A 24,028-nucleotide genomic window follows, 5' to 3' on the forward strand; every position below is an offset into this window, starting at 1 on the left:
GTGGTTGAGTGCCCCTGACTTCAATCCTGGGTAACTCTCCCCGCCCCCCCCATAAAAAGAAAGTACATAAAGATTTTTTTTTAATATCTTAAAAGCAATGATTTGGATAATAAATCTTAATGATAGCATGATGTGGTTAAATATATGAGATATGTCTATGCATTTTCATGATCTTTGACTTTATACAAGTTGAAAGCCACCAGAATTGATAACACTATTAGGTAGGAGGTTGTTTAGCTTTTCAGAATGCAAAGCCAGGCTGAATGGCAAATTTAAATATATCATAACATGATGGAAGCCCAATTTTAGAGTTGCATTGATTTTCCCACCTGTGGAAGAATTAGACAATGTGAGGAGTCAGAATTAAGTAGGAGGTCACTTCAAATAATTGTTAAACAGTAAACATTTATTGGTTACCTAGTATGTTGTATGTTTTTAAATTTAACTTAAAAATGTACATTAAAAGTAAATGCTATTGTATACTTTGAAAGATTGAGTTTTGTTAACAAAGCTAATACTAAAGTTACTAAGTTTTTTATTTTCTTCCACCCCCCCCCCAGTAATGGGGATTGAATCCCCTTTAGTAATGAGGATTAAACACTGAGCCACATTCCCAGCTCTTTTTAATTTTTATTTTGAGATAGGGTCTTACTAAATTGCTCAGGGCCTTGATAACTTGTGGAGGCTGGCTTTGAACTTGTAAAGCTCCTTCCTCAGCCTCCTGAGTCAATGGGATTACAGGTGTGTACCACCATGCCCAGCTTCTGTTTTGGTTTGGATAGGAAATTCCTCATTAAATTTTAGGAGAATATAAACTTAAATGTCAAGACTTCTTTATTCATCTATTGTATATATTTTGGAAGTAGGTTGACTCTAAGGAAAGAAATTTTTAAAAGTATATATATCACCACAGAATGAAATTGATCTGTATTATTTGTCACATCATGGTACTTGAAATGCTGTATTGATCATTTCAATGACAATTATCATCTTTTGTTTTTGTTTTTCTTAGTCATGTTGGAAGCCTCTGCAGAGAACATTTTACAGCAAGACTTTTGCCATGCTATCAAAGTGGGAGTGAAGCACACTCAACAAATAATTCAGGGCATCCAGCAATTGGTGAAAGAAATTGGTGTTACCAAGAGGACACCTCAGAAGATATTTACCCCTTCACAAGAGATTGTGAAATATGTTCATAAGTAAGAACATCTGTACCACAAAATATCAGATTGTCACCAGATGTAATCTCCTTTAAGGAAAAAGTTTGCATACATTACTTCAGAAATAACACTTTTCTGATTTAAATATTGATCCTCTAAATTCCTGTCCAATGTCTAAAACAGGAAAAACCCATACTCTTCCAGGAGAAATCTTAAATGTGGGAGAGACACTTCTTGATCAAGATATACAAAATTCCTGTATCTCTCTGTGCCCAGACAGGAAAAAGAGAATAAGCATAGATATTTGAATATCTAGGAAATTGTTGAATTTCTCAAAAAGAAATCAAGTATAAACTACCACTATTTGCCTAGTATTTAGAACATTTGCCTGGCACACATGAATAAGTCTCAGGTGGAATTAATTTAAAAATTAAAGATAAAGCAGGTGGGGGGGGCATAGTACACGTATAAGTGATTTGCCTTGAAAGGTAAAGATATTTGGGTTCCCATATCATAAGTAGTAGATAGATTAGCAGTGATAAACAATAGTATGTCCATATTTTTTAAAATTCTTTATGAAATGTTTATAAATAATTTATAGTTTACTAAGTATTTGTTTCACTAATAATAGAAATTGACTCTTGTTTCAAATATTATTATGCTAACATTTCTTTTCTATTTTAAAAAGACTTGCCATGGAGAAACTCTATGCAGTTTTTACAAATTATGAACATGATAAAGTAGGTATACCTGAAGTTTGTCTTGTATAATTGTTCCAGTATTATTTTTTTTGTCATAACTCATGTAGTTTTGTTTATGAATTGTCCTATTTTTATTAAAAATCTCGAGCCAAAAGTCTTGGTAAAAGCTTACCTGTCTGCTTCTCCATTCTTCTATTATTAATTAATATAACTTTTAGGGAAGTCTGCAAATACATTTGAATGAAAAACAAATAGTATTTCTTAAAAATCAATGACAAGTTCTAATCTCTTAAAGAATATTGTCATTAGAAAAATATGAATACCCTTACAATATAAAAATAGAAATGTTAAATGTTATCATGTTTTATATAATAACTGAACCTTAACTTTCTTTTAGATTTCCAGAGATGAAGCTGTTAACAAGATAAGATTAGATACAGAGGAACAACTAAAGGGTGAATTCTGTTTTTTCAATTGTAAAAAAATTGAAGGAAATAATAGTTCGGGTGGTTTTTTTTTTCAGTCATTGGTAAAAATTTCTCAGAAAAAGTCAGTTATTCCCATTGCTCCTTGGTTTTATCTTAAGTAAGTTAGTGATAATGAAACATCACAGGGTTAAACTAATTTCTATAAATATAGCTAGCGCAACAATTAATACAGAGTAAACACCTAGTAAATATTGAATGTGAAATGTTTGTATCTTTTCTGTCTCACATTTTTCCTCTAAAATGGATAGCATTGCGTCCTGTCATTTGAAACCGTAAAATATAGCTTTTAAAATTCCTGTTTGATTGATCTGTGAAACTGCAGTACCAGTAATACCTGGTCTATGAAGATTAAATGAGTAAATCATTTACATTTGTACCTGGCACATAGTCAATCTCATAAACTGAATACAAAGGAAGTGTGAGAGTTCTTGTTAATTTTTTCACTGACATTCTCTCACAAGAGTGTTTATCTTATTTTAAAACTTTGCTATTAGCTATGATATTAATGCCATTATCTGTATTAATCACTGAAATGCTTAGTCTTTTGTCACTACATTTCATCTTGTTTTTAAGAATGAAAAGCTGTATAATTCATGTTATCTTATTTAAAAAGAAAAGTTTTATGGGTTTTTTTGTATTATATGTCATTATTTTCTGAATTGGTAGTATAACATTGTAAGTATTTTGTTACTTATTGTTTCCATGTTCAACCCAGTTAAAGCATAAAAATTCATATTGAAGTATAATATTAAAAGTTATTCTTGCCTGATGAGATAGGATACTTATTATCTCTTTTTTTGTTGCCATTTCTTATGTTCAGTTTACTTTAAAGTTATACATTTATTTAGTAAATCAAAGACTTGAGAGAACAGTACCTAATATTTGGTATAGCCAGAAATGGCAGTGCACACCTATAATCCCAACAATTTGAAAGGCTGAGGCAAGAGAATCATGAGTTTGAATCCAGCCTGGGCAACATCTCAAAAAAAGAGAGAGGGCTAGGGTTGTGGCTCAGCGGTAGAGCACTCTCCTAGCACGTGCAAGGCGCTGAGTTGGATTCTCAGCACCACATAAAAATAAACAAATAAAATAAAGGTATTGTGCCCAACTGTAACTAGAAAAATATTTTTTAAAAAAAGAGACGGAAGGAGAGACAAGGAAATTAATGAACTAAAATAACAACATTTAAAAGCATAAACCATTGAGGCAGACAGATCTGTATTCAGGTCACAGCTATAATAGTTATGTCTGTGTTATCTCAGGCAGTTTACTTCCTCAAGCCTTAGCTTTTTCTTCTGTAAAAGGGGATAATAATAAATTTACCTCATAAATTGTTATGAAGATTAAAGGCATTTTTAAAAAGCAACTTGTGAAATGTCTATATGAAAGCACTTGGTAATGTTAACTGAAAAACTTGTTGTTTGGAATTTGTAATATATAAAGAAAATTATTTCTTAATTAGAAGATTTAAGTAAAAGTTCTCAAGGCAAAAAAAAGAGTGAGGGTGACTACTCTTAATATTGTCAGTTAAACCTTTTAACAATATGGTTGACTCGGTGTATCAGGTGACGTGATATAAGCTAACTAAGTTCCCAATCACAACACATTTAAGGGATTAATATTTGGTGTGTCTCACTTGCTGGAGAACATTTGATTTATCTCCTTTTGTTTGCCTGAGGACCAAATACTCAGTCAACCCCCTTGGCTTACTCCCTTAGTAATTGATTTGATTCTGTGAACTTTGGAGAAATCAGCCTTTCAGAAAAGAAAACCTTTGTTTTGATTTCTTTCTTTTTTTTTTTTCCTCCAGAAACATTTCCAGACGTCGATCCATATGAAATAATAGAATCCTTCAATGTTGTTGCAAAGGAGGTTTTCAGAAATATTATTTTGACTGAATACAAAAGGTAAACATACTCTCTTGATAGAAGAGAAGTATGTATTTTTTCTGCAAGTTACCTTGAAAGTGGTTGTTTACTCAAAGGAAGGAACTGATTTTTAAGTGGAAAGTAAAGAAAATAGTTATTGTGTAAATTGTATCAAAGAAAGAATATGTGGATATGTGACTCTCTTGGGCCTTGTGTATCAAGCCATGCTTCACAGCCTTGCCTGAACATCACAATTACCTGCAGATGTGCAGTAACAGTACTAACAATACAGTTACATAGGCCACAACCCCAGACGTTTTGATTCAGTGGGATTTAGGATGGAGCCCAGGTTTTTGTATTGTTTTTTAAAGATCCACAGGATTTTATGATATGCAGCTGGAGTTGAACTTCTTGGTAGAGATAAAGAAATGTTATGTGATTTTTCTGACTTCCAACACAGCTTTACTACTTATTTTATTTATGACTATAGGTGTGATGGACGAGATTTGACTTCACTTAGGAATATAAGTTGTGAGGTAGATATGTTTAAAACTCTTCATGGATCAGCATTATTTCAAAGGGGACAAACACAGGTAATACATGTTTTAAAAAACTACATGCTGAATTAGGAATGTTTAATTAGATCTAGAAGTACATTTTATAGATGCTATAATTTTCATTAAATGGAATATATTCAAATTGATGTCGGATTTTTTAAAATATGATTTTAACAGGTTTTTTGGTTTGGTTTGGTTTGGTTTGGTTTGGTTTTCTATATTAAAAATTGAACCCTGGGGCACTTTACCATTGAGCTATATCCCAGCCTTTTTTATTTTTTATTTTGAGACAGGATATCACTAAGTTGCTAAAGCTGGCATGTACTTGCAATCCTCCTGCCTCGGCCTGCCAGATTACTGGGATTACTGGCCATGTGTATGCCACTGTACCTGGCTTAAGAGTTTTTTGAGGTATCATTTCTGTCCTGTAAATTATATATGTTTTAAGTGTATGATTGCCTAAGTTTTTAGATTGCCATAGTCAAGGTGATGAACATAGCAATCACACCCAAAAGTTTCTTGCCTATTTTTAATCCCTTCTTCCTGCTTCCTCTATACAACTGCTGATCTTTTGTTACTATAGTTGACATGTTGTAAATTATTAGGTATTTTTATTATATTTTTATTTTAAGTGCACAAAATTGAGTTACTCATACTCCTCAGCTTATGGCATGTTATTGTTTGGGGTCTGATCATGGCCCTCATTTGTTTTCTTCATTAGCCTTCACCTCAGCCCCATTCTTTTTCTTTACATAGATACTCCCTTGTATTTTACCTGATTTGCCAGCAGTTAATTTATTTAAACCAACACATGTACCCATTGTTCTGTGTATGGTATTATGCCGCCTACCTCTTTCTTAAAAATTATTCACATTAGTAACTAATTTTACCAGTCAGAAAGGTATTAAAAAGTAGCATCATGATGTTTTAATTTGTATTTCCCTGTTTACTAGTAAGACTCGGAATCTCAATATAATAACCAGTGAACATGGTCACTGTGTAAACCATACCCTGGGGGACTGTGCACCTCAAGAGCACTGTCCCTAGAGTTGTAAAATGTGGTGCCCTTGCTTCAGGTGTGCTGTTTTGTGAATTTCCTGTCCTTGGCCTTTGACCAAATTTTTTTTTTCTATTTTTAATATGGCCTGTATTTTACCTTCTATTTTGCAGTAATCTCTTTTGTGTTTTAAACATTAATCTGTTCTAGAAACAAACCAAACTTTATGTAGATGTTCTTTGTTGTTTGCTTTTTAATTTTGCTTGATTCTCTACATGTAGAAAAAAACCTGAAATTTTTAGTTTTGATGTAGTTAATCTTTGTCATTTTCACTTTCAAAGTCTTATTAAAGAATCGTTTCTTGTTGGGAGCCCTGGTGCCTACCTATAATCCCAGTGACTTGGGAGGCTCAAGTAGGAGGATCACAAGTTCAAGGCCAGCCTAGGCAACTTAGTAAGACCCTGTCTCAAAATTTTAAAAAAGGACTGGAGATATATAGTTACTGGTCAGTGGTAAAGCACCCCTGGGTTCAATACCTAGTACTGCAAAAAGAAAAAAGAATCATATTTTACCTCAGAGTCAAAATTTATGCATCTCCTTTTTTTTTTTCTATTAACTTTTAAACTATGTTCTGTCCTATTATTTTGTGAATTTCCTGGGCCAGTGTCAAAGTATTTTAATTATAATGGTCTTGGAGTTTATACAAATGTCTTAAGCAAATCTTGCCTTTTTTGCTTCCTCCTCCCTCAAAATTGTCTTAAGCTATTCAAGCAGATTTGTTCCTTCGATTGAATTTTGAATTATATCACGTTCTCAAAAGAAAAAAAAAGTCCTTGGGTTTTTTATTGGAATTGCACTGAATTTAACCTGTTAATTCAAGAGAAATGACATTTTTACAATTCAAATCATTCTTAATTCAAGTTTTCTTTTATGCTCTTTAATAACATTTTTAAAGTATCTCTAGTATTATTCTTTTGTTATTTATTCTGATAGTCTGCCTTTTAACTGGATACTTATCCAATCTGTGTTTAGTTTAATTATGATGTGATTGAATTTATGTAATTCAGTAGTAAAGGACCTGTAGGCTAAATCCCCAGTATCGAAAAAGAAAGAACTCATTTAAATCCCTGTTTCTTGCATGTTATTTATTGTTTTCAAATGGGTACATTCAAGATTTGTTCTTTGTCTTTGGTTTTCAGCAGTATGACCATGCAAAATTTTCTTTGGATTTATCTTGCTTAGAATTTTAAGCTTGAATCCATAAATTTTTATCTTTTTTTTTTTTGTCAAGCTTGAAATATTTCAACTACTATTTTTTTCTTCCTTATTCTCTTTTTCTCTCCTTCTGGGATTACATATACACTATGATGGTCTGTTTGATATTATACCATAGGTCCCTGAGAATGTGTATTTTTCCCCTTTTTCAAATTGGGCTTTTTTTTTTTTTTTTTCTTGTGGGAATGGTAGTAGGGATGGAAATCGGAGTCTTGCACATATGAGGCAAGTGTTCTACCACTAGCTACACCCCTAGCCACTTGGGCAGTTTCTATTAATCTATCTTCATATTCATTGACTTTTCATCTCCTTTCAATTATGAAGTAATATATTTTTTAGTTCTAGAATTTTTGGTTTTTGTTTTGTTTTGCTTTGTTTTGTACCAGGGATTGTACCTAGAGGTACTTAATCACTAAGCCATATCCCCAGCCTGTATTCTTTTTTAATTTATTTTTTTTATTTTTTAATTTGAGACAGGGTCTTGCTAAGTTGCTTAGGGCCTTACTAAGTTGATGAGACTCGCTTTGAAGTTTTGATTCTCTTGCCTTAGCCTCCCAAGCCTCTGGGATTACAGGCATGTACCACCATGCCCAGCTTCTGTTAATTCTTTATGTCCTTCAGTATAATTATTAGAGCTGTTAAGTCTTTTATCAATCTTCTGTTTTGTTGTTGGTGATGGTGGTGTTGTTTTTTGTGTTTTGTTTTTTTTTGTTGTTGTTGTTGTTGTTTTGTTTTTTTGGTTTTTTGATACTAGGGGTGAAACCCAGGGGCACTTTACTACTGAGCTACGTCCTCAGCCCCTTTTATTTTTTGAGACAGGGTCTCACTAAATTTCCTCCACTAGCCCTGAACTTGTGATCCTTCTGCTCCTTAAGAGGCTGGGATTATAGATATGTACCCTTACACCTGCCCTGCTAATCTAACATCTTAGCTAAAATCAGTCTCTATTCTGTATCTTTTGTCTTGAGATTGGGCCTTGTTTCCTGTTTCTTTAGAATGTATCCTGAAGCTGTGAATGATGCATTGTAGCATTTCTGAATTATGTTATATCCCTCCAAAGAAGATTGACTTTTTTTTTCTTTTTCTTTTTCTTTTTTTTTTTAAGCAGTCTGTTTCATTGATTGCAGCTTTGTTGAGGCTTCTTTGGACTAGTACATAGTTTTTTTTTTTTTCTATTTTACTATGTTTCTATTTTTTTTTTTATTGTTGGTCGGTTGGTCGTTCAAAACATTACATAGTTCTTGATATATCATATTTCACAGTTTGATTCAAGTGGGTTATGAACTCCCATTTTTACCCCGTATACAGATTGCTGAATCACATCAGTTACACTTCCATTGATTTACACATTGCCATAGTATTTCTTCTTTCTTCCTCCCTAACATGCCTAAGTTGTATGTTTTATATATGTAGTCTATATGATGATGTTAGACCTTTGGATTATTCAGTTTTACATATAGATTGAATATACAGAGAATGAATAAGTATTTACTATATTAAGTGTCATGGCCAGTATTGTGTAGAATGTATTTATTACCTTTTTTTTGAAAGAGTTAATTGGGTTCATCACTTTTATTTTTGAGCTAAGGGTGTAGCTCAGCAGTAGAGGATGCACAAAGACCCTCCAAAACACAAAATGTGTATTTTTGTTGTTGTTTTTATCTTTGTCATTAGTGCATTAAAGCCCAAGAAATTTTTCCTTCTTTTTTAGGTGCTTTGTACTGTTACATTTGATTCATTAGAATCTAGTATTAAATCAGACCGAATTATAACAGCAATAAAGTAAGTTATGTTTTTCCAATGTTAGTTTGTGATGTTCCTATAAAGAATTAAAGCTCATGTGTTATATTATTAGTCATTATTACTTTTTTAACCAGTATCTCTGTACTTTATTCTGTTTATGAAGTCAGAATTTCAAGGAATTTGTATGTGCATGTGTTGTATTTTCTTCTAAATTATTGGTTTTGAACACGTAATTGGAACAAATTTAATTATTTAATGTGAATACATTTAGATTATTCTCTTCCTCTTGAATCATTCCTCAGACTGATTTTCTAGGTAATTTTGAATGGATTAGTTTTTCTATTTTAAATTAGAGAACAAATAAATTGGCAAAAGTCCCAGTTGCTGAGAATAATCTGGAGGCTGTTAATGAAAAATGTAATCCAAGCCACATTGTGATTTTGTGTTCAGAAATACTGGCTCTCCTCCTGTTTCTAAAACATCAGTAGTAAAATCATGTCAGTCACCATTAGATGATCAAGCCCTACAGCACCACCACCTCAGAGTCCTGGAACTACTTTCTTTCCTCATTGGCTAATAGGGAAAGCCTGCTTCCCTGCTTTCCTCTTCTTACTGCCCTACTAACAAGGATAATCTCTGGTATTTCAGGAATTACTCTAGTTGTTTTTTTTGTTTTTTTTTTTTTTTTTGTATCTGACAAAAATTATATATAAGGCTGGAATGTTCATCCTAATAATTTGTCTATATTTTATCAAATATTTGAGCCCAAACTGGGTTGCCCTGCACTTTTTCATTTTTGACTCCTTTCTCTTTTCTATATATTCAAGTCTTACATCTATAATTGTGTAAATGAGGGAACACACATCAGTCATCCATCTGGCCTTTGGTTTCCTTTTTTTGGTAAAATGCAAGTAAAATGGGCCAGTGATTTCTATACACAGATAAGTGTGTTTTGCTTACTCTACGCAAAGTGGGCATCATCTGTTCTTTGACCCTACTATGTGACTATTCATAATAAACCCAGTTTCCTACCTCCAGGAATTGTTTCTTCTCGTCCTTTTTTTTTTTTTTTTTACCATTTTTCTAGATATTTTGTCAGTAGTTCTTTTTCCCAACCCTGAAAAGATGTTTATGTTTGCCTGACAGATCTTCTGGTTGTTGTGTTGTATCATTTTAGTTACCAATTTTCATTTCACAGGGTGACTAAGAAGAGAAAGATTATAATTCTGAGATTGAACTATTGTGTTTATAACATTTAATATTCTCTCAATTATTACTAATGTTTAAAAATATATGTCTTCTTCCATACAATTCAAACCTAATATTTAAGGGTATTTGAAGGAAAATCGTTTTCCTGAGTACTTGTAGAATTAATTCATAAGTCACAGGGAAAAAAATACCGTCTCTCAAATACTTGAGAGTCTGAGGCAGGAGGGTCTCTTGAGCCCTGGAAGTTCACGACCCACCTGGACAACATAGCAGGACCTCATCTCAAAAGAAGGAGAAAAAAATATGTATATATTTTATACACACATACACTTATATATCTTCTCTCATTCATCTAATTCTTCATGTTTTCTGTTTCAACCAACTCTCATTAATATCCAGGTTTTGTTCAAATGCTCTTAAATCTTTTTTTTTTAGTAGTCTATTGAAATAAATTTATTGAAATTTATTTAATGAAATAAATTTATCCTTATAATGTTTTTAATATTAAGCTTTTTGTTTATAGTGGGATAAAAGACAAAAATTTCATGCTGCACTATGAGGTAAGGTGAATTTTTTCCCCAACATTAATTGTGGAAAATTTCTAGGATACAGCACCATTGAAAGAATTTTGCAATGAATTTTCTTATCTTTACTACCTAAATTATCCCATTAACATTTTATCATACATTTGTTAAGTTAATTTAGGGGCTATTGTTTTACTGCATACAGAAGGGATTTAGAGAGATTATACAGTAACTTCTTATTCTAAGTCATAAATAAAAGTGAAAGTATATTATTAGACAGTGCTGTTTTAGGTAAGAGAGTTATAATTAACGTGTGTCAAACAAAAGTGGAGCATTTCAAATTTGATTTAAAAAATCACCCAATCCCATTAGCTCATTTAAATGTTCATGTTTACTTAGTTGATTAGTAAATGATCTAAGGTAATTAACATTGTTCTTTATATGAAGTCATTATATATGATTAAGTTTGTGATTGATCTTTACAACTAATTCTAAGGGACTAGGTATAAAATATAATTCTTTGATTTTATTACTTGAGGTATATGCTTTGGGAAGCTAGTATAAAGTAATAAGTTACTTCACTTTTGGATAACACTGTTGACTACGTAGAATCCCAATATTTCACATTAGGCAAACCTGCTATAATCAATAGAGAACATATTATAGCCGGGCACAGTGACCCGTAAATGTAATCCCAGCAACTCAGGAGGCTGAGATAGGAGGATTGTAAATTCAAGGCCAGCCTCAGCAATTTAGCAAGACCCTGTCTTTTTTTTTTTTTTTTTTTGTACTGGGAATTGAACCCAGGGGCTACCACAAAAAGCCCCATCCCCAACCCTTTTTATTTTTTATTTTGTTACAGGGTCTAAACCTCCTGAGTTGCTGAGATTATAGGCATGTGCCACTGTGCTCACTGAGACCTTGTCATAAAATAAAGAAGGACTGGGGATATAATTCAGTGGTGGAGTACCCCTGGGTTCAATCCCCAGTAACAAAAATACAGAATATATTATATAGAAAGTATTTGCTGCAAATAGCAATGAACCAGGAGATTATCACTGTTCTGAATCCCTTAAAAATACACTGTTCTAGATATATCCAGAAGCTACAGAAAGCCAGAGAGGAATTATAATTGAATAAAGCACATCCTTTGTCATTAACTAGTGAGCATGTGATAATCTAGAAAGGACAGTTGTGGAAAATGCATCTCTGGTTTGCAACTGTGGAACAGGGTGAAAGGGGAAGCCAGAAAAGAAATGGGCTATTATTGCCATATTATTCCATTTTTAAGACCCTCTGTAAACCATATAAAACAGAAGATGACTTAGTGAGTTTTTATAAGGCAAACACCCTTTTAACAACCACTCAAGTCAAGGAATATATCACCAGCCACCTCCGAATCTTCCCCATGTTTTTCATCCCAGTCTCAACAACCATTTTCCCCTAAAAGTACCAACTGTCCTCCTAAGTTTTATTTTTTTATTTCTATTTTTTTTAAAGAGAGAGAGAAATAGAATTTTTTTAATATTTATTTTTTAGTTTTCGGCAGACACATCTTTGTTTGTATGTGGTACTGAGGATCGAACCCGGGCCACACGCATGCCAGGGGAGCATGCTACCGCTTGAGCCACATCCCCAGCTCCTTCTCCCAAGTTTTATAGTAACCATTTCTTTACATTTTCAGTGTATATCCATAGATACTTTAGACTTGTCAATTTTTCTTATATGTGATATTTCTTTAAGTCTTTTAATCTGTGCATTTCTACTCCATAACTTTCTTTACAATCTATCTACTAAAGTCCAGAGCCATTTGATCTGGGCATTGTTGATTGCACACTCATGGTATATGTCAGCATATTCCTCTATTTCCTGCAAATTGACTGTTAGATCCAGGGGTTTGATTCGATTCTTGAATTATTGCTGTTTTGTTTCATTTTAAGACAGAGTCTCAGTAAGTTGCTTAGGGCCTCCTTTAGTTGCTGAGGCTGGCCTTGAACTTAGAATCCTCCTGCCTTAGCCTCCCTATTGATCCTTGTAAAAATTTTTGTTAAACTGGAATTTCAGATTTTTATGGGACAGCTTCAATTTTTAAATGATCAACTAATTTGTATACCTTGCAGATAACATTTCTATCAAAACAAAACAGTTTATAACCTCTGGGTAAAATAAAACGCTTATCAAAGTGATATTTATTTCCTCAATGTGTACTTCTTAAATATATATATTTTATTATTATTACAAAGATACTTTGTTATTGTTAATATTAAACAGTATGGAAATTTATGTTGTCTATAATCATTCACTTCCTAGAACATAGTTTTACACACTACAAATGGCTACTTTTAGCAGTTTATTTTAGATTTATACCTGACATGTTCTGGCATAAATGAACCTACTTTTGTTTTTAAAAAATTGGGATTTTACTGTTTTGTACTTTGTTTTATTCATTTGGTAATGTATCTTGAGCATCTTTCCATGTTGGTTATATATGTATGTTTTCTTTGAAGTTTCCTCCTTATGCAACTAATGAAATTGGCAAAGTCACTGGCATAAATAGAAGAGAGCTTGGGCATGGTGAGTATAATCTATAAACTTTTATGGTATTTTTACAGAGACGTTTTAGTACACTTTTGCCTATTGTTTTTAATATATTTTTTACTTACTGTTTTTTATTCTAACTTAGGTGCTCTTGCTGAGAAAGCTTTGTATCCTGTTATTCCCAAAGATTTTCCTTTTACCATAAGAGTGACATCTGAAGTCTTAGAGTCGAACGGTATGTATTATTTTTTCCCTAGTGGAAAAGACCAGATTCCCTGTTATAAACTTTTCAAAAGTAATGTTACAAGATGTTTATTACTACAGGGCCCAAACCTATTGCATGAAAAACTGTGTTTGGTTGATCATAAACGTGAGCCTATTATTTGTTTTGAGTCTCTGTTCTTAGCTAATGAACTCTTTGTAAATCAGTATAAGACAAGTATTTTTCTTTTTGTATCTGTTATAATCGATCCAATATGGGTCATTTGTTCATTTTTGACAAAACATAGAACAAGGCCAGCTTAAAAAGAAAAGGGGCAAAAATACAGTGATTCATTAGACAGGGAACACTAAGTAGCCACACATGGCTAACACCTACTATATTGGGCCATGTAACTCTGTAGTTGGTGGCTTAGGAATTTATTTTAATTGTCATGGACCTTTATTTTATTTATTTATATGTGACACTGAGAATCAAACCTAGTGCTTCACACATGCTAGGCAAGCACTCTACCACTGAGCTACAATCCCAGCCCAAGAACTTGATTTTAACCACTTCTGAAAAGTAGGAAGAAGCTGAGTGCCATGGTGCATGCCTGTAATCAGGCTGAACCAGGAGGATCCTGAGTTCAAAGCCAGCCTTAGCAACTTAGAGCGGCCCTAAGTAACTTAGCAAGACCTTATCTCACAATTTAAAAAAAAAAAAAATTTTTTTTAAAGGTCTGAGATGTAGCTCAGAGATTAACTGTCCCTGGGATCAATTCCTGGTACCAAAAAAAAAGAAAAAATAGGATGAAAAGGCTATTGAATATTTTTAAAGAAATTATTGAAGTACACATGCCTGTAATTCCAGCAACTGAAGAGGCTGAGGCAGGAGGGTCATAGCTAGCCTTAGCAACTTAGTGAGGCGAAGGACTGAGGATGTGGTTCACTGGTTGAGTGCCTCCAAGGTTCAATTCTCAGTACCAAAAAAAAAACAAGAAAAAGAAATAAAGATATCATTGATGTAACAATATTCTACATTTTTTTAAAAATCAGTATATTATAAAGCATGTCTTTTTTTGTTTTGATAGGGTCATCTTCTATGGCATCTGCATGTGGAGGAAGTTTGGCATTAATGGATGCAGGTAAAAGAATTGTGTCTCAAAATTGCTACTACTTTATACATAATTTGATTAGCATAAAATATAAGAATTCTTTAAAACTGAATTTTAGTAAGACTTGAAGTCAGATTATAGATTACCAAGCCAAGCCAAAAGTAAGATAGTAGCAAAAGTAATCCTTCAAATATCTAGATATTTTTTGGAATTCTTATTTTTAGATAAAAGCAGTACACTGAGAATTACTTGTCTTAGTGACTGTATTAGTCAAGGTTCTCTAGAGGAGCCAAATAAACAGGAAGTATAATGATAAAAAGGGGACTTATTAGGTTGGCTTATGGGACCAGAAGCTGGATAGTTCATAATGGCTATCTACAGGCTGGAGAGCTGGAAGAACCAGTAGCAGCACATTCTAAGAGGCTAATGCCCCAGAACAAGAGGGATCAACAGTGCTACCCTAGTACAAGACAGAAGGCTTCTGGAAAATCACTGGCAGAGTCTGCTTTGGAAGAGTGAAGAAGTGAGAGTCTGATATCCTCAGATAATTACAGCATTGATCAAGAACCTGTTCAAGGAGAATGGAGCTTTCGTCTGCTGCTACTTCCTTGTTCTTCCAACTTTTATTCCATCCAAGTCGTCATCCTATTAGATGGTGCTGCCCATGCTCAGGAAGGGTCTCCATTTCAATTGGCTTTCCCAAATACCAATCATTCCTGGACACCCCCTCATTGATACCCCTTGAGCCTTTTAATCCTCAGCATCTCTTAATCCAATCAAGTTGACTATTCAATTGAACATTACAGTGACCCAGAGAATTTTCTTACCTTCCAAAAAGTAGAGCCCCATAATTGATTCCAACCACCAGAGAAGTTTTTGATTAGTAACAGAAGGATTAGGGCCCTTTAGAGAAAGTCATCATGTAACCTTTGAGATTTTGCTACTCCAAAAGTGTACATAGAATTTTAGGAAGATAGAATGTGAGTGGTTCATCCTGAGTCTGAAATACTAGAAGAGAAAAAGTTGGCATGTTATGCTCTCAAAACTAGTTATCAGTTTCTACCATATAGGTATCACTGATGTTATTTAAGAAGAAAAGGGGTCTGGGGATGTATGTAGCTCAGCAGTAGAGTACTCACCTACTATGCACAAGGCCCTAAATTTAGTTCCCAGTACCAGGGAAAAAAGAAGAAGAGGAAAAAGGAAAGGAACCTAAAGAGGCTACAAAGGAATTCTCTAATAATTTCACACATTTACAGTATATATGTGAAAGGTGGAAAGGAAGACAACCAAAGGTGAAATGAAATAGTATGGATAGATAATAGAAATATTTCAGAAAAATTAAAACTTGGATCAGGCTAAACAAAAGAAAAAATGCTTAAGGAATTTTTTCTAGTTTGTTCACTGAAGGAAAATGTAATATACAGATAGGTGGTAATATTCTGCTACTGGTTTTCATCTTCATGTATACATTCAACAAATCTGTGTGCTGTGAGCCAAGCACTGATCTAAGCTCTTGGGACATGGTTATTAATAAAATAGCCCTTGTTTTTATGGAGCTTGCATGTCTCATCCAAATATTATATTGGAAAACAGAAAAACTTCTGAAAAAGATTAATCAAAAGATAAAATAAGAGACGTCATGCTTGGCATGGTGGCATATATCTGTAATCCCAGCTACACTGGAGGCTAAGGCATAGGGATCACAAGTTTGAGGCTAGTCTTGGCAACTTAGACCATTTCTAAAAATAAAATTTTAAAAAGGACTGGGAATGTAGCTCAGTGATAGAACCCCTGTGTTTAAGCTCTAATTCAGATCTTTTGTTCTAAAGAAAAACCCATCCTGGCAGTGATGTAATGATAAAAACTTCATTATGACATTCTAAGCAATCTCACCTATATTCAATGTTTTAACTACCACTATAAATAATGATTATGACTTAAATATTTACCCCTTCAACCTAGCTCTCAAGTCTTGGATCCATATAAACTGCCTCTTGGACATCTCTAGCTAACGTCCCCCACAGCATAATATATATTTTAATTCATTTAAAATTGAATCACTCTGGGCTGGGGATGTGGCTCAAGCGGTAGCACGCTCGCCTGGCATGCGTGCGGCCCGGGTTCGATCCTCAGCACCACATACAAACAAAGATGTTGTGTCCACTGAAAACTAAAAAATAAATATTAAAATTCTTTCTCTTCTCTTCTCTCTCTCTCTCTCTCTCTCTCTCTCTCTCTCTCTCTCTCTCTCTCAAAAAATTAAAATAAAATAAAGTAAAATAAAATTGAATCACTCTAAATAAATAGTTTTCCTTTTGTTTTCATCTTGGTAGAAAGTAACTATGACATTCATGCCAGAATCAACAGTTCTCTCATTTCTTACATTCTCTCAAGTCACAAAGATCTGTTTATCTTGAAATTTTTTTTTGAGAGAGAGAAAGAGAGAATTTTAATATTTATTTTTTAGTTTTCGGTGGACACAACATCTTTGTTTGTATGTGGTGCTGAGGATCGAACCCAGGCCGCACGCATGCCAGGCGAGCATGCTACCACTTGAGCCACATCCCCAGCCCATATCTTCCAAAATTTTAAGAAAAATATCCTTTCCCTTAACTTCTGAAGTGTACCTATTGCTATTATTTTAGTTCAAGTCCACAGCATTTCTTCTTTTGTAGCAATCTCCCTGCTGGCTTTCCAGATTTTCTGTCCCTTCATCTCCTAGACTGTCCAGCCTTATCCCCTTAAGGCCATTATCTAAGTTAAGAATAGCTTACTCAAAAGAAAAAAAGTTAAAAAGCAGACTCAAAATATGACACTCAGAATATTTCAAGTTCTCTGTTATCTTCCTTCAGGAGGTTTTTTTCTTTCCTTTTTGTGGTGGTGCTAAGGTAGAAAAACCCAAGGCCTTGTGCTAGGCAAGCACTCTACATTGGTACACTTAGAAACATACTATACTGCTTCATAACATTGCACAGTCTTTAAAACCAGATGGGACATGGTTATTAATAAAATAGCCCTTGTTTTTATGGAGCTTCCATTTCTCATCCAAATGAGATGAGAGTTTCTCTGAGTCAGTTACCTTCACCCTACTTCATTATTTATTCCCTGTGTGTCCTGTACCCATTTGTATTATTTCTTTGAATTGCTAATATCTTTTCGTCTTTTTGTACCTTTAAGGTTTTTTTAATCACATTCCTTTATACTAAAAATAAGTTGTAAGTAATAAAAACATACTTTTTTTTAATGAAACAAGATTTTATCACAATCTTAAGAGAAGAATGCCTTTTTAAGCAAAATCCAGGAGCCAAGATTACATAAATTTTAAAAATTCTACCCAGAAACAAGTCATTTTAAACAAAATGAACAAACAAAACAGGAAAAGGTTACTATGTAAAAAGTGGTTGAAGACCATAAACAGGCAATTCTTCAAAATAAGATATGTAAGTAGGCTTACAAACATGAATGTGTTCAACCACACTTACTAAAAACAAATCAAATTTAAAAATAAGTAACCAATTTTGCTCCATAAATTGACAGGGATTAAAAAGTGTAACAAGAGTTAAGTACAATTTAGAATAGCATGTATCCTTTTATACATAATGTGACAGTATAACAAGTATAAAATACAAATACTTTTTTAAAAAATATTTTTTATTTGTGGATGGACCTTTATTTTATTTATTTGTATGTGGTGCTGAGAATTGAACCCAGTGCCTCACACATGCAAGGCACTGTCCAACCTTATCCCCTTAAGACCATCATCACTCTACCACTGAGCCACAACCCCAGCCCTACAAATATCTTTTAACTCAGCAATTTTATTTCTGTTTATGACTTATAAAAATATATGGAACATGTGGAAAAAATATATATGAGGAGTAGTATGCAGGCATTCAAAGAAATAAATTAGAGCTTCGGTAGTGAAATGAATCATTATCCAAGCTAAGTTGTTAATTAAAAAAGGGTATGCGCAGAGTAACAAATGCCTATACCTTGCTCCCATGAGTAAAGAAAATAAAAATTTAGGGTTGGGGCTGTAGTAGTGGTAGAGTACTTGCCTAGCATGTGTGAGACACTGGGTTTGATCCTTAGCACCACATGAAAATAAAGGCATTCTGTTCATCTACAACTACAAGAAAACATTTTATTTTTAAAAGTATGTTTACATTTATACTTGTGCACAGAAATTTTCTGGGTTCTATTAATGGTGCCAATGAGGGGTTCAGGCTAAAAGAACACACCAAATACATGCTTATTTTTCAACAAAAAGAAGACACCAAAAGCAATGAGTCATTTGAGTTATAAAGTTTGCAATTTTGATAAAGGTTTATGCCAAATATAGGATTACCTCTTTAAGTTGTTTTAAGGGACTTTATTATAGTTTCCAAAAGAAATGAGGTAGTTAGAGGATCTGTTAAGACCTTTCCAACTTAGCTCTCGTGATTGTCTATTTAGGAAACATCATCCCCTTTCATTAAAATAAATATCAACAGAATAAATAAATATGTGTTAGGTTGATATACACATTACACAAAATTATCTTTTCTCGCTTCTAGGGGTTCCAATTTCATCTGCTGTTGCAGGTGTAGCAATAGGATTGGTCACCAAAAGCAATCCTGAGAAGGGTGAAATAGAAGATTATCGTTTGCTGACAGATATTCTGGCAAGTATATTCCCAGTTTTAAATATAAATACTTCAGAAATAGCATAGGCTTAGAAGAATGTTGGTTCTCAAAGAATAGAGGTCAAGTGATTTTTTACTTTTATCCTCTGTGTATTGCCTTGGATTTTAAAGGATATGTTAAAAATATATATTACAGGATAGGTATCCATAATGACTTGCTTTAGGATAATTTGTAAATTAATTCTTACATTTATTGTGAAAGGCATGATCTAAAAATAATGTTTCTGTTGAAAATATTTGTATCTTTAAAAAGCCACAAATTGGAAGCAGCAGTTAATATAGGAGACTTTTTTTATGTTTAGTCTTAGAGGACATGGTTTACTTCTAAGGCTGTTTTAAAATTCTTCTACAGTGACTATGGGTGAATTTTGTTTTTGTTTAAAATTTTTTCATAATTTCTTAAATTCGTAAAGGGAATTGAAGATTACAATGGAGACATGGATTTCAAAATAGCTGGTACTAATAAGGGAATAACTGCATTACAGGTATTTTTAAAACGTACTTTGTCTCATTTTTGTAAGTTTAAATAGTGTTATGAATCAGTGTTTTTATTCATTTATTTTTGGCCCTTCCATATTAGGCTGATATTAAATTACCTGGAATACCAATGAAAATTGTAATGGAAGCCATTCAGCAAGCATCAGGTAAGCCAGTGTCTAGTCAATTGGAGCAATAATTTTCATTAGACTTATTATAAGATATTTCCTTTAAAAAAATGGAATTTCAGCCAGACATCGTGCACCCTGTCACAAAATAAAGAGTAAAAGGCTGGGGTTATAGCCCAGTGGCAAAGTGTCCCTGGGTTCAATCCCAAGTACCAATTTAAAAAATATACAAACAAATATAAATATATGGAATTTCATATGGCTAGGGATATAGTTCAATGGTAGAGTGTTTGCCTAGTATGCATGAGATGCTGGGTTTGACCACTAGCATGGCCAAAAATAAAAATGAATTTTATGTGATTTAACTGAGATCAAGAAGTATTAATTATTGAGCACATGACTAATCATCCAAGTAAGAGACCAGAGAAATTTTGATTTTCAGCAATTAAGCATCTAAGATAAACTTTATAAAGGAGGGAATATGAGTGAATCTTTAAAATAATTATGGTACGGAAAGCTTTGATTATTAGGCTAAAGAGTTTGAATTTTATTCCATAAAAACTAAGAGTGAGCTAGGCAGGGTGTTGCATAACTGTAATCCCAGCTATTCATGAGACTGAGACAGGATGATAATGTTCAAGGCCAACCTGGGCAACTCAGTGAGACCCTATCTCAAAATAGGGAGGAATAAAGGAAAAGTACTGGGGATATAGCTCTGTGATAGAGTGCTTGCCTAGAATGTTCAAGACCCTGGGTTTCATCTCCAGTAGGGAGTAGGGTGGGGCGGAGCCACAGGACTCTGAATGCAGCTATTTCGGGTCCCATGTTATGTAGTTGTAACCTTTATTGTGTCTTTATCTTTCTAGTGGCAAAGAAAGAGATACTACAGATTATGAACAAAACTATTTCAAAACCTCGAGCATCTAGAAAAGAAAATGGACCTGTTGTAGGTAATACATTAAAATTATCACTAATGTCACACCATGCACAGTGCTACACACCTATTATTCCTGTGGCTCAGGAGGCTGAAGCCAGAGGATCTCAAGTTCCAGGCCAGACAGTGCAACTTATCAAGACCCTCTCTTGGGGGGCTGGGGAGGTGGCTCATTCGGAGCTCGCTAGCCTGGTATGCGTGCAGCTGGGGTTCGATCTTCAGCACCACATATAAACAAGGATGTCGTGTTCGCCGAAAACTAAAAAATAAATATTTAAAAAATTCTCTCTCTCTTCTCTCCTCCCTCCCTCCCTCCCTCTCTCTCTCGCGCTCTCTCTCTCTCTCTCTCTCTCTCTCTCTCTCTCTCTTTAAAAAAAAAAAAAAAACCCTCTCGGAAAAATAAAAAGACCAAGAATGTATCTCAGTTAATAAAAGGCTCCTGGGATCAGCCCTTGGTACAAACAAACAAATGAATACTGATTTCATGATAACAAACATTAGTATGTGAAAGTATATTATAGATTTTTAATTTTTTTTACCCCATACACAAAATAAAAATATTCAAAGTACTTCTATTGCTAAAATACTTTAGAAGTGTTTTCAATATTTTCACTATAGATGATAAATACTTAAAATATTTAGGTATATGTTTACCTAAGGGCATATGTTTACCTTTATTTCAACATTACACTATGTGTATAGAAACATCACATAAACATGTATAATTTTTTTGTTTTTATGTATCAGTTAAAAAATAAAAGAAAAATACTTTATTTTAACCTAGGGGGTACTCCTAGACATTTTTAATCAAGTAACATTGTCTTTCTGTTTCATAATGAAATATTTTTACATGTTTTAGATTCATTTATGTATTTATCTGTATTGCATTTCAGAAACTGTTCAAGTTCCATTATCAAAACGAGCAAGATTTGTTGGACCAGGTGGATATCATTTAAAAAAACTTCAAGCTGAAACAGGTGAGATTTTAGTTAATCTAATAAAACAGATGGGTTTTATTAAATGCTGGATATGTAGTTTTGCTATTTCATCTCTACTATGTTGTTCCAAAAATATATGAATTTGAAAAACAAAGAGAAAGAGCAGGAGAGAAGGATTTCATGTCTTTCTTGTGAGTTTTTTGTGTGCCTCTTTATAAATCAGTAAATGTTTAATTCTTAAGTATATTCAAGGATAGTCAAGCATTCATCAAGGTTTTTTGGCAACATTTTAAAATGGATTGTTCCTGAATAATTTTTAGTGTTTCCCTTTAGTGAAGTTATGTTTGAATTTTTTATTACTAATTTTGGTTAGTTTTATTTACACTCTTTTTATTTAAAAGTATATGTAGAAATAGTTATGCCTTAATTTGTTTCTTCTGAAAACAGTATTTAGGTTTCCTAATACTTAGCAGCTTTGAGGTTATTGAAGAAGGATAAGAAGCAAAGTTGCCGTAGCTAGTTGTTGAGAATGAGAAACTGACATGATTTTGTTCCTCATTCATCTGTTCACTCTACAGGATAAGAGGAAGAGAGACAAAAAGGTGAGGAAAGGATTCTAGTATAGTTTCTAGTCATAATTAAGAGAATAAAACGAGAGCCTCAAAAATTAGCCCTGATATGATAGGACATTAGTTCTCTATTTTATCCCCAGGACCTAATATAATGCCAGATACATTGCAGGTGTGCAGTATATACTTGTTGGTGAATTGATCCCTTCCCAAAGCAATGATTGTACTGAATAAACCTGCCCAGCTGCCCCTCTTTGCTCTCCTATTGACTTTCAGACTAGTCTCCATGATTTTTTTTTTTTTTTTTTTTGATGCTGGGAACTAAACTATCTTTTTTAAAGGTGTAACTATTAATCAGTTGGATGAAGAAACATTTTCTGTATTTGCACCAACACCCAGTGCAATGCATGAAGCAAAAGAATTCATTAGTGAAATCTGCAAAGATGATGTAAGTATAGATCTTATACTAATTGCTTTATCTTCTTTTTGTTTGTTTTCTTTGTGAATCTTATGGCTTTTTTTTTTTTTTTAATTCACAGCAAGAACAACAATTAGAGTTTGGAGCAGTTTATACTGCCACAATAACTGAAATCAGGTACTACCAACTAATACACTACACTGGGTTTTAAAAGATTTCAAGTCCAGGTTAACTTCACATTTGCTTTATTTACTTTGAAAATAAAAAATGTTTGGATTATATGTCAATTGCCATATAATCATTAATATTTTTAAAATTGTACTGTATTTTATTTTCTATGCCAGTTTGTAGATTTTCAAGTGATAGGTTCTTCTGAGTTTTTTTCTTTAGCCAAATTTTCTACCATTTTAATTTTTCCAGTAACAATAAATAGGCCCAAAACACAAAAATCAATATTTTCTTTTTGTTGTTGTTGGCCTGTTTAAAAAAAAAAAAAAAAGTTTTTCTTTTTTTGAGACAGGTTCTTGCTAATTTTCCAGGTTGGCCTTCAACTTGTGATGCTCCTGCCACACCCTCTGAAGGAGCTGGAATTACAGGCATGCAGTTACCATACCCAGCAGTTGGCTAACCAGCAGTTAAAGATAGTACTACTTAATGTTTAATATATACATTTTTAAAAGCCAATTTTAACTTCAAAAGCATTTTTAACTAGCTAAAATAATTTCAGAATTCCATTTTTTTTTTAAGAAATTACCAAGGTAGCAGGAATGTTTAAAACTATTTAATATGAATAAAGGCAGTGGGATAATTTGTTTAATATTGCAGATAAAAAACAAGAAATAGGATGGCTTAGCTTAATAGATTAAAGCAAAGAAAGAGAGCTTTATTAATTAAATAATTTTTCTATTTTATGTAACCCCTTTCTTAAATCACTTCTAATAGGTTAATATTCTATACTATTTTAAAATATTTCATGTCATTTTAAAAAAATTTGGAAGTTACAAAAAGAGATATAGGTAAATATACTAAAAGCTTTTTCTTTTGATGACAAGTATTAGTATATTTTCAGTTGAAAAATACCTATTTTAGGTAATCATAATTTTTATAATAAGTTTTGTCAGTAGATACACTTATTGTTTTAACCAGGCTTATTCCTTTCTTGTAGAGACACTGGAGTAATGGTAAAACTATATCCAAATATGACTGCTGTGCTTCTTCATAACACACAACTTGATCAACGAAAGGTAAAAATACAGATTTGATTATTTTTATTGCCTGAATATAATTATGTTGAAATTACTTGGATCAGTTGAGTATTTGGTGGTGCACACCTATAATTCCAGTGGTGGGAGAGGCTGAGGCAGGATGATCACAAGTTCAAAGCCAGTCTCATCTAAATAGCGAGGCCCTTAGCACTGAGCTACATTCTCAGTCCTTTTTTAATTTTTTTACTTTAAGACAAGGTCTTGCTAAGTTGCTGAGGCTGGCTTTGAACTTGCAA

At 33.2% G+C, this 24,028-nt stretch overlaps 1 protein-coding gene across 2 annotated transcripts in view; it reads left to right on the forward strand.

The window, feature by feature from the left end:
• Positions 1 to 24,028, forward strand: part of Pnpt1 (polyribonucleotide nucleotidyltransferase 1) — a 43,823-nt gene that overhangs the window by 16,486 nt on the left and 3,309 nt on the right. For both annotated transcript variants that reach the window (XM_005322027.3, XM_078029158.1), the window contains 18 exons: positions 1,013 to 1,199; positions 1,849 to 1,900; positions 2,259 to 2,316; positions 4,160 to 4,256; positions 4,708 to 4,810; positions 8,758 to 8,828; positions 10,522 to 10,558; positions 13,030 to 13,096; positions 13,206 to 13,295; positions 14,353 to 14,406; positions 18,936 to 19,042; positions 19,477 to 19,548; positions 19,644 to 19,707; positions 20,535 to 20,618; positions 21,496 to 21,579; positions 22,451 to 22,557; positions 22,649 to 22,704; positions 23,693 to 23,771. In XM_005322027.3, the coding sequence (XP_005322084.2) occupies positions 1,013 to 1,199; positions 1,849 to 1,900; positions 2,259 to 2,316; positions 4,160 to 4,256; positions 4,708 to 4,810; positions 8,758 to 8,828; positions 10,522 to 10,558; positions 13,030 to 13,096; positions 13,206 to 13,295; positions 14,353 to 14,406; positions 18,936 to 19,042; positions 19,477 to 19,548; positions 19,644 to 19,707; positions 20,535 to 20,618; positions 21,496 to 21,579; positions 22,451 to 22,557; positions 22,649 to 22,704; positions 23,693 to 23,771 (1,469 nt within the window). The remainder of the gene's footprint in view (positions 1 to 1,012; positions 1,200 to 1,848; positions 1,901 to 2,258; positions 2,317 to 4,159; positions 4,257 to 4,707; positions 4,811 to 8,757; positions 8,829 to 10,521; positions 10,559 to 13,029; positions 13,097 to 13,205; positions 13,296 to 14,352; positions 14,407 to 18,935; positions 19,043 to 19,476; positions 19,549 to 19,643; positions 19,708 to 20,534; positions 20,619 to 21,495; positions 21,580 to 22,450; positions 22,558 to 22,648; positions 22,705 to 23,692; positions 23,772 to 24,028) is intronic.

The sequence above is a fragment of the Ictidomys tridecemlineatus genome, chromosome 12 (assembly GCF_052094955.1).
Source record: "Ictidomys tridecemlineatus isolate mIctTri1 chromosome 12, mIctTri1.hap1, whole genome shotgun sequence".
NCBI classification, from domain to species: Eukaryota; Metazoa; Chordata; class Mammalia; order Rodentia; family Sciuridae; genus Ictidomys; species Ictidomys tridecemlineatus.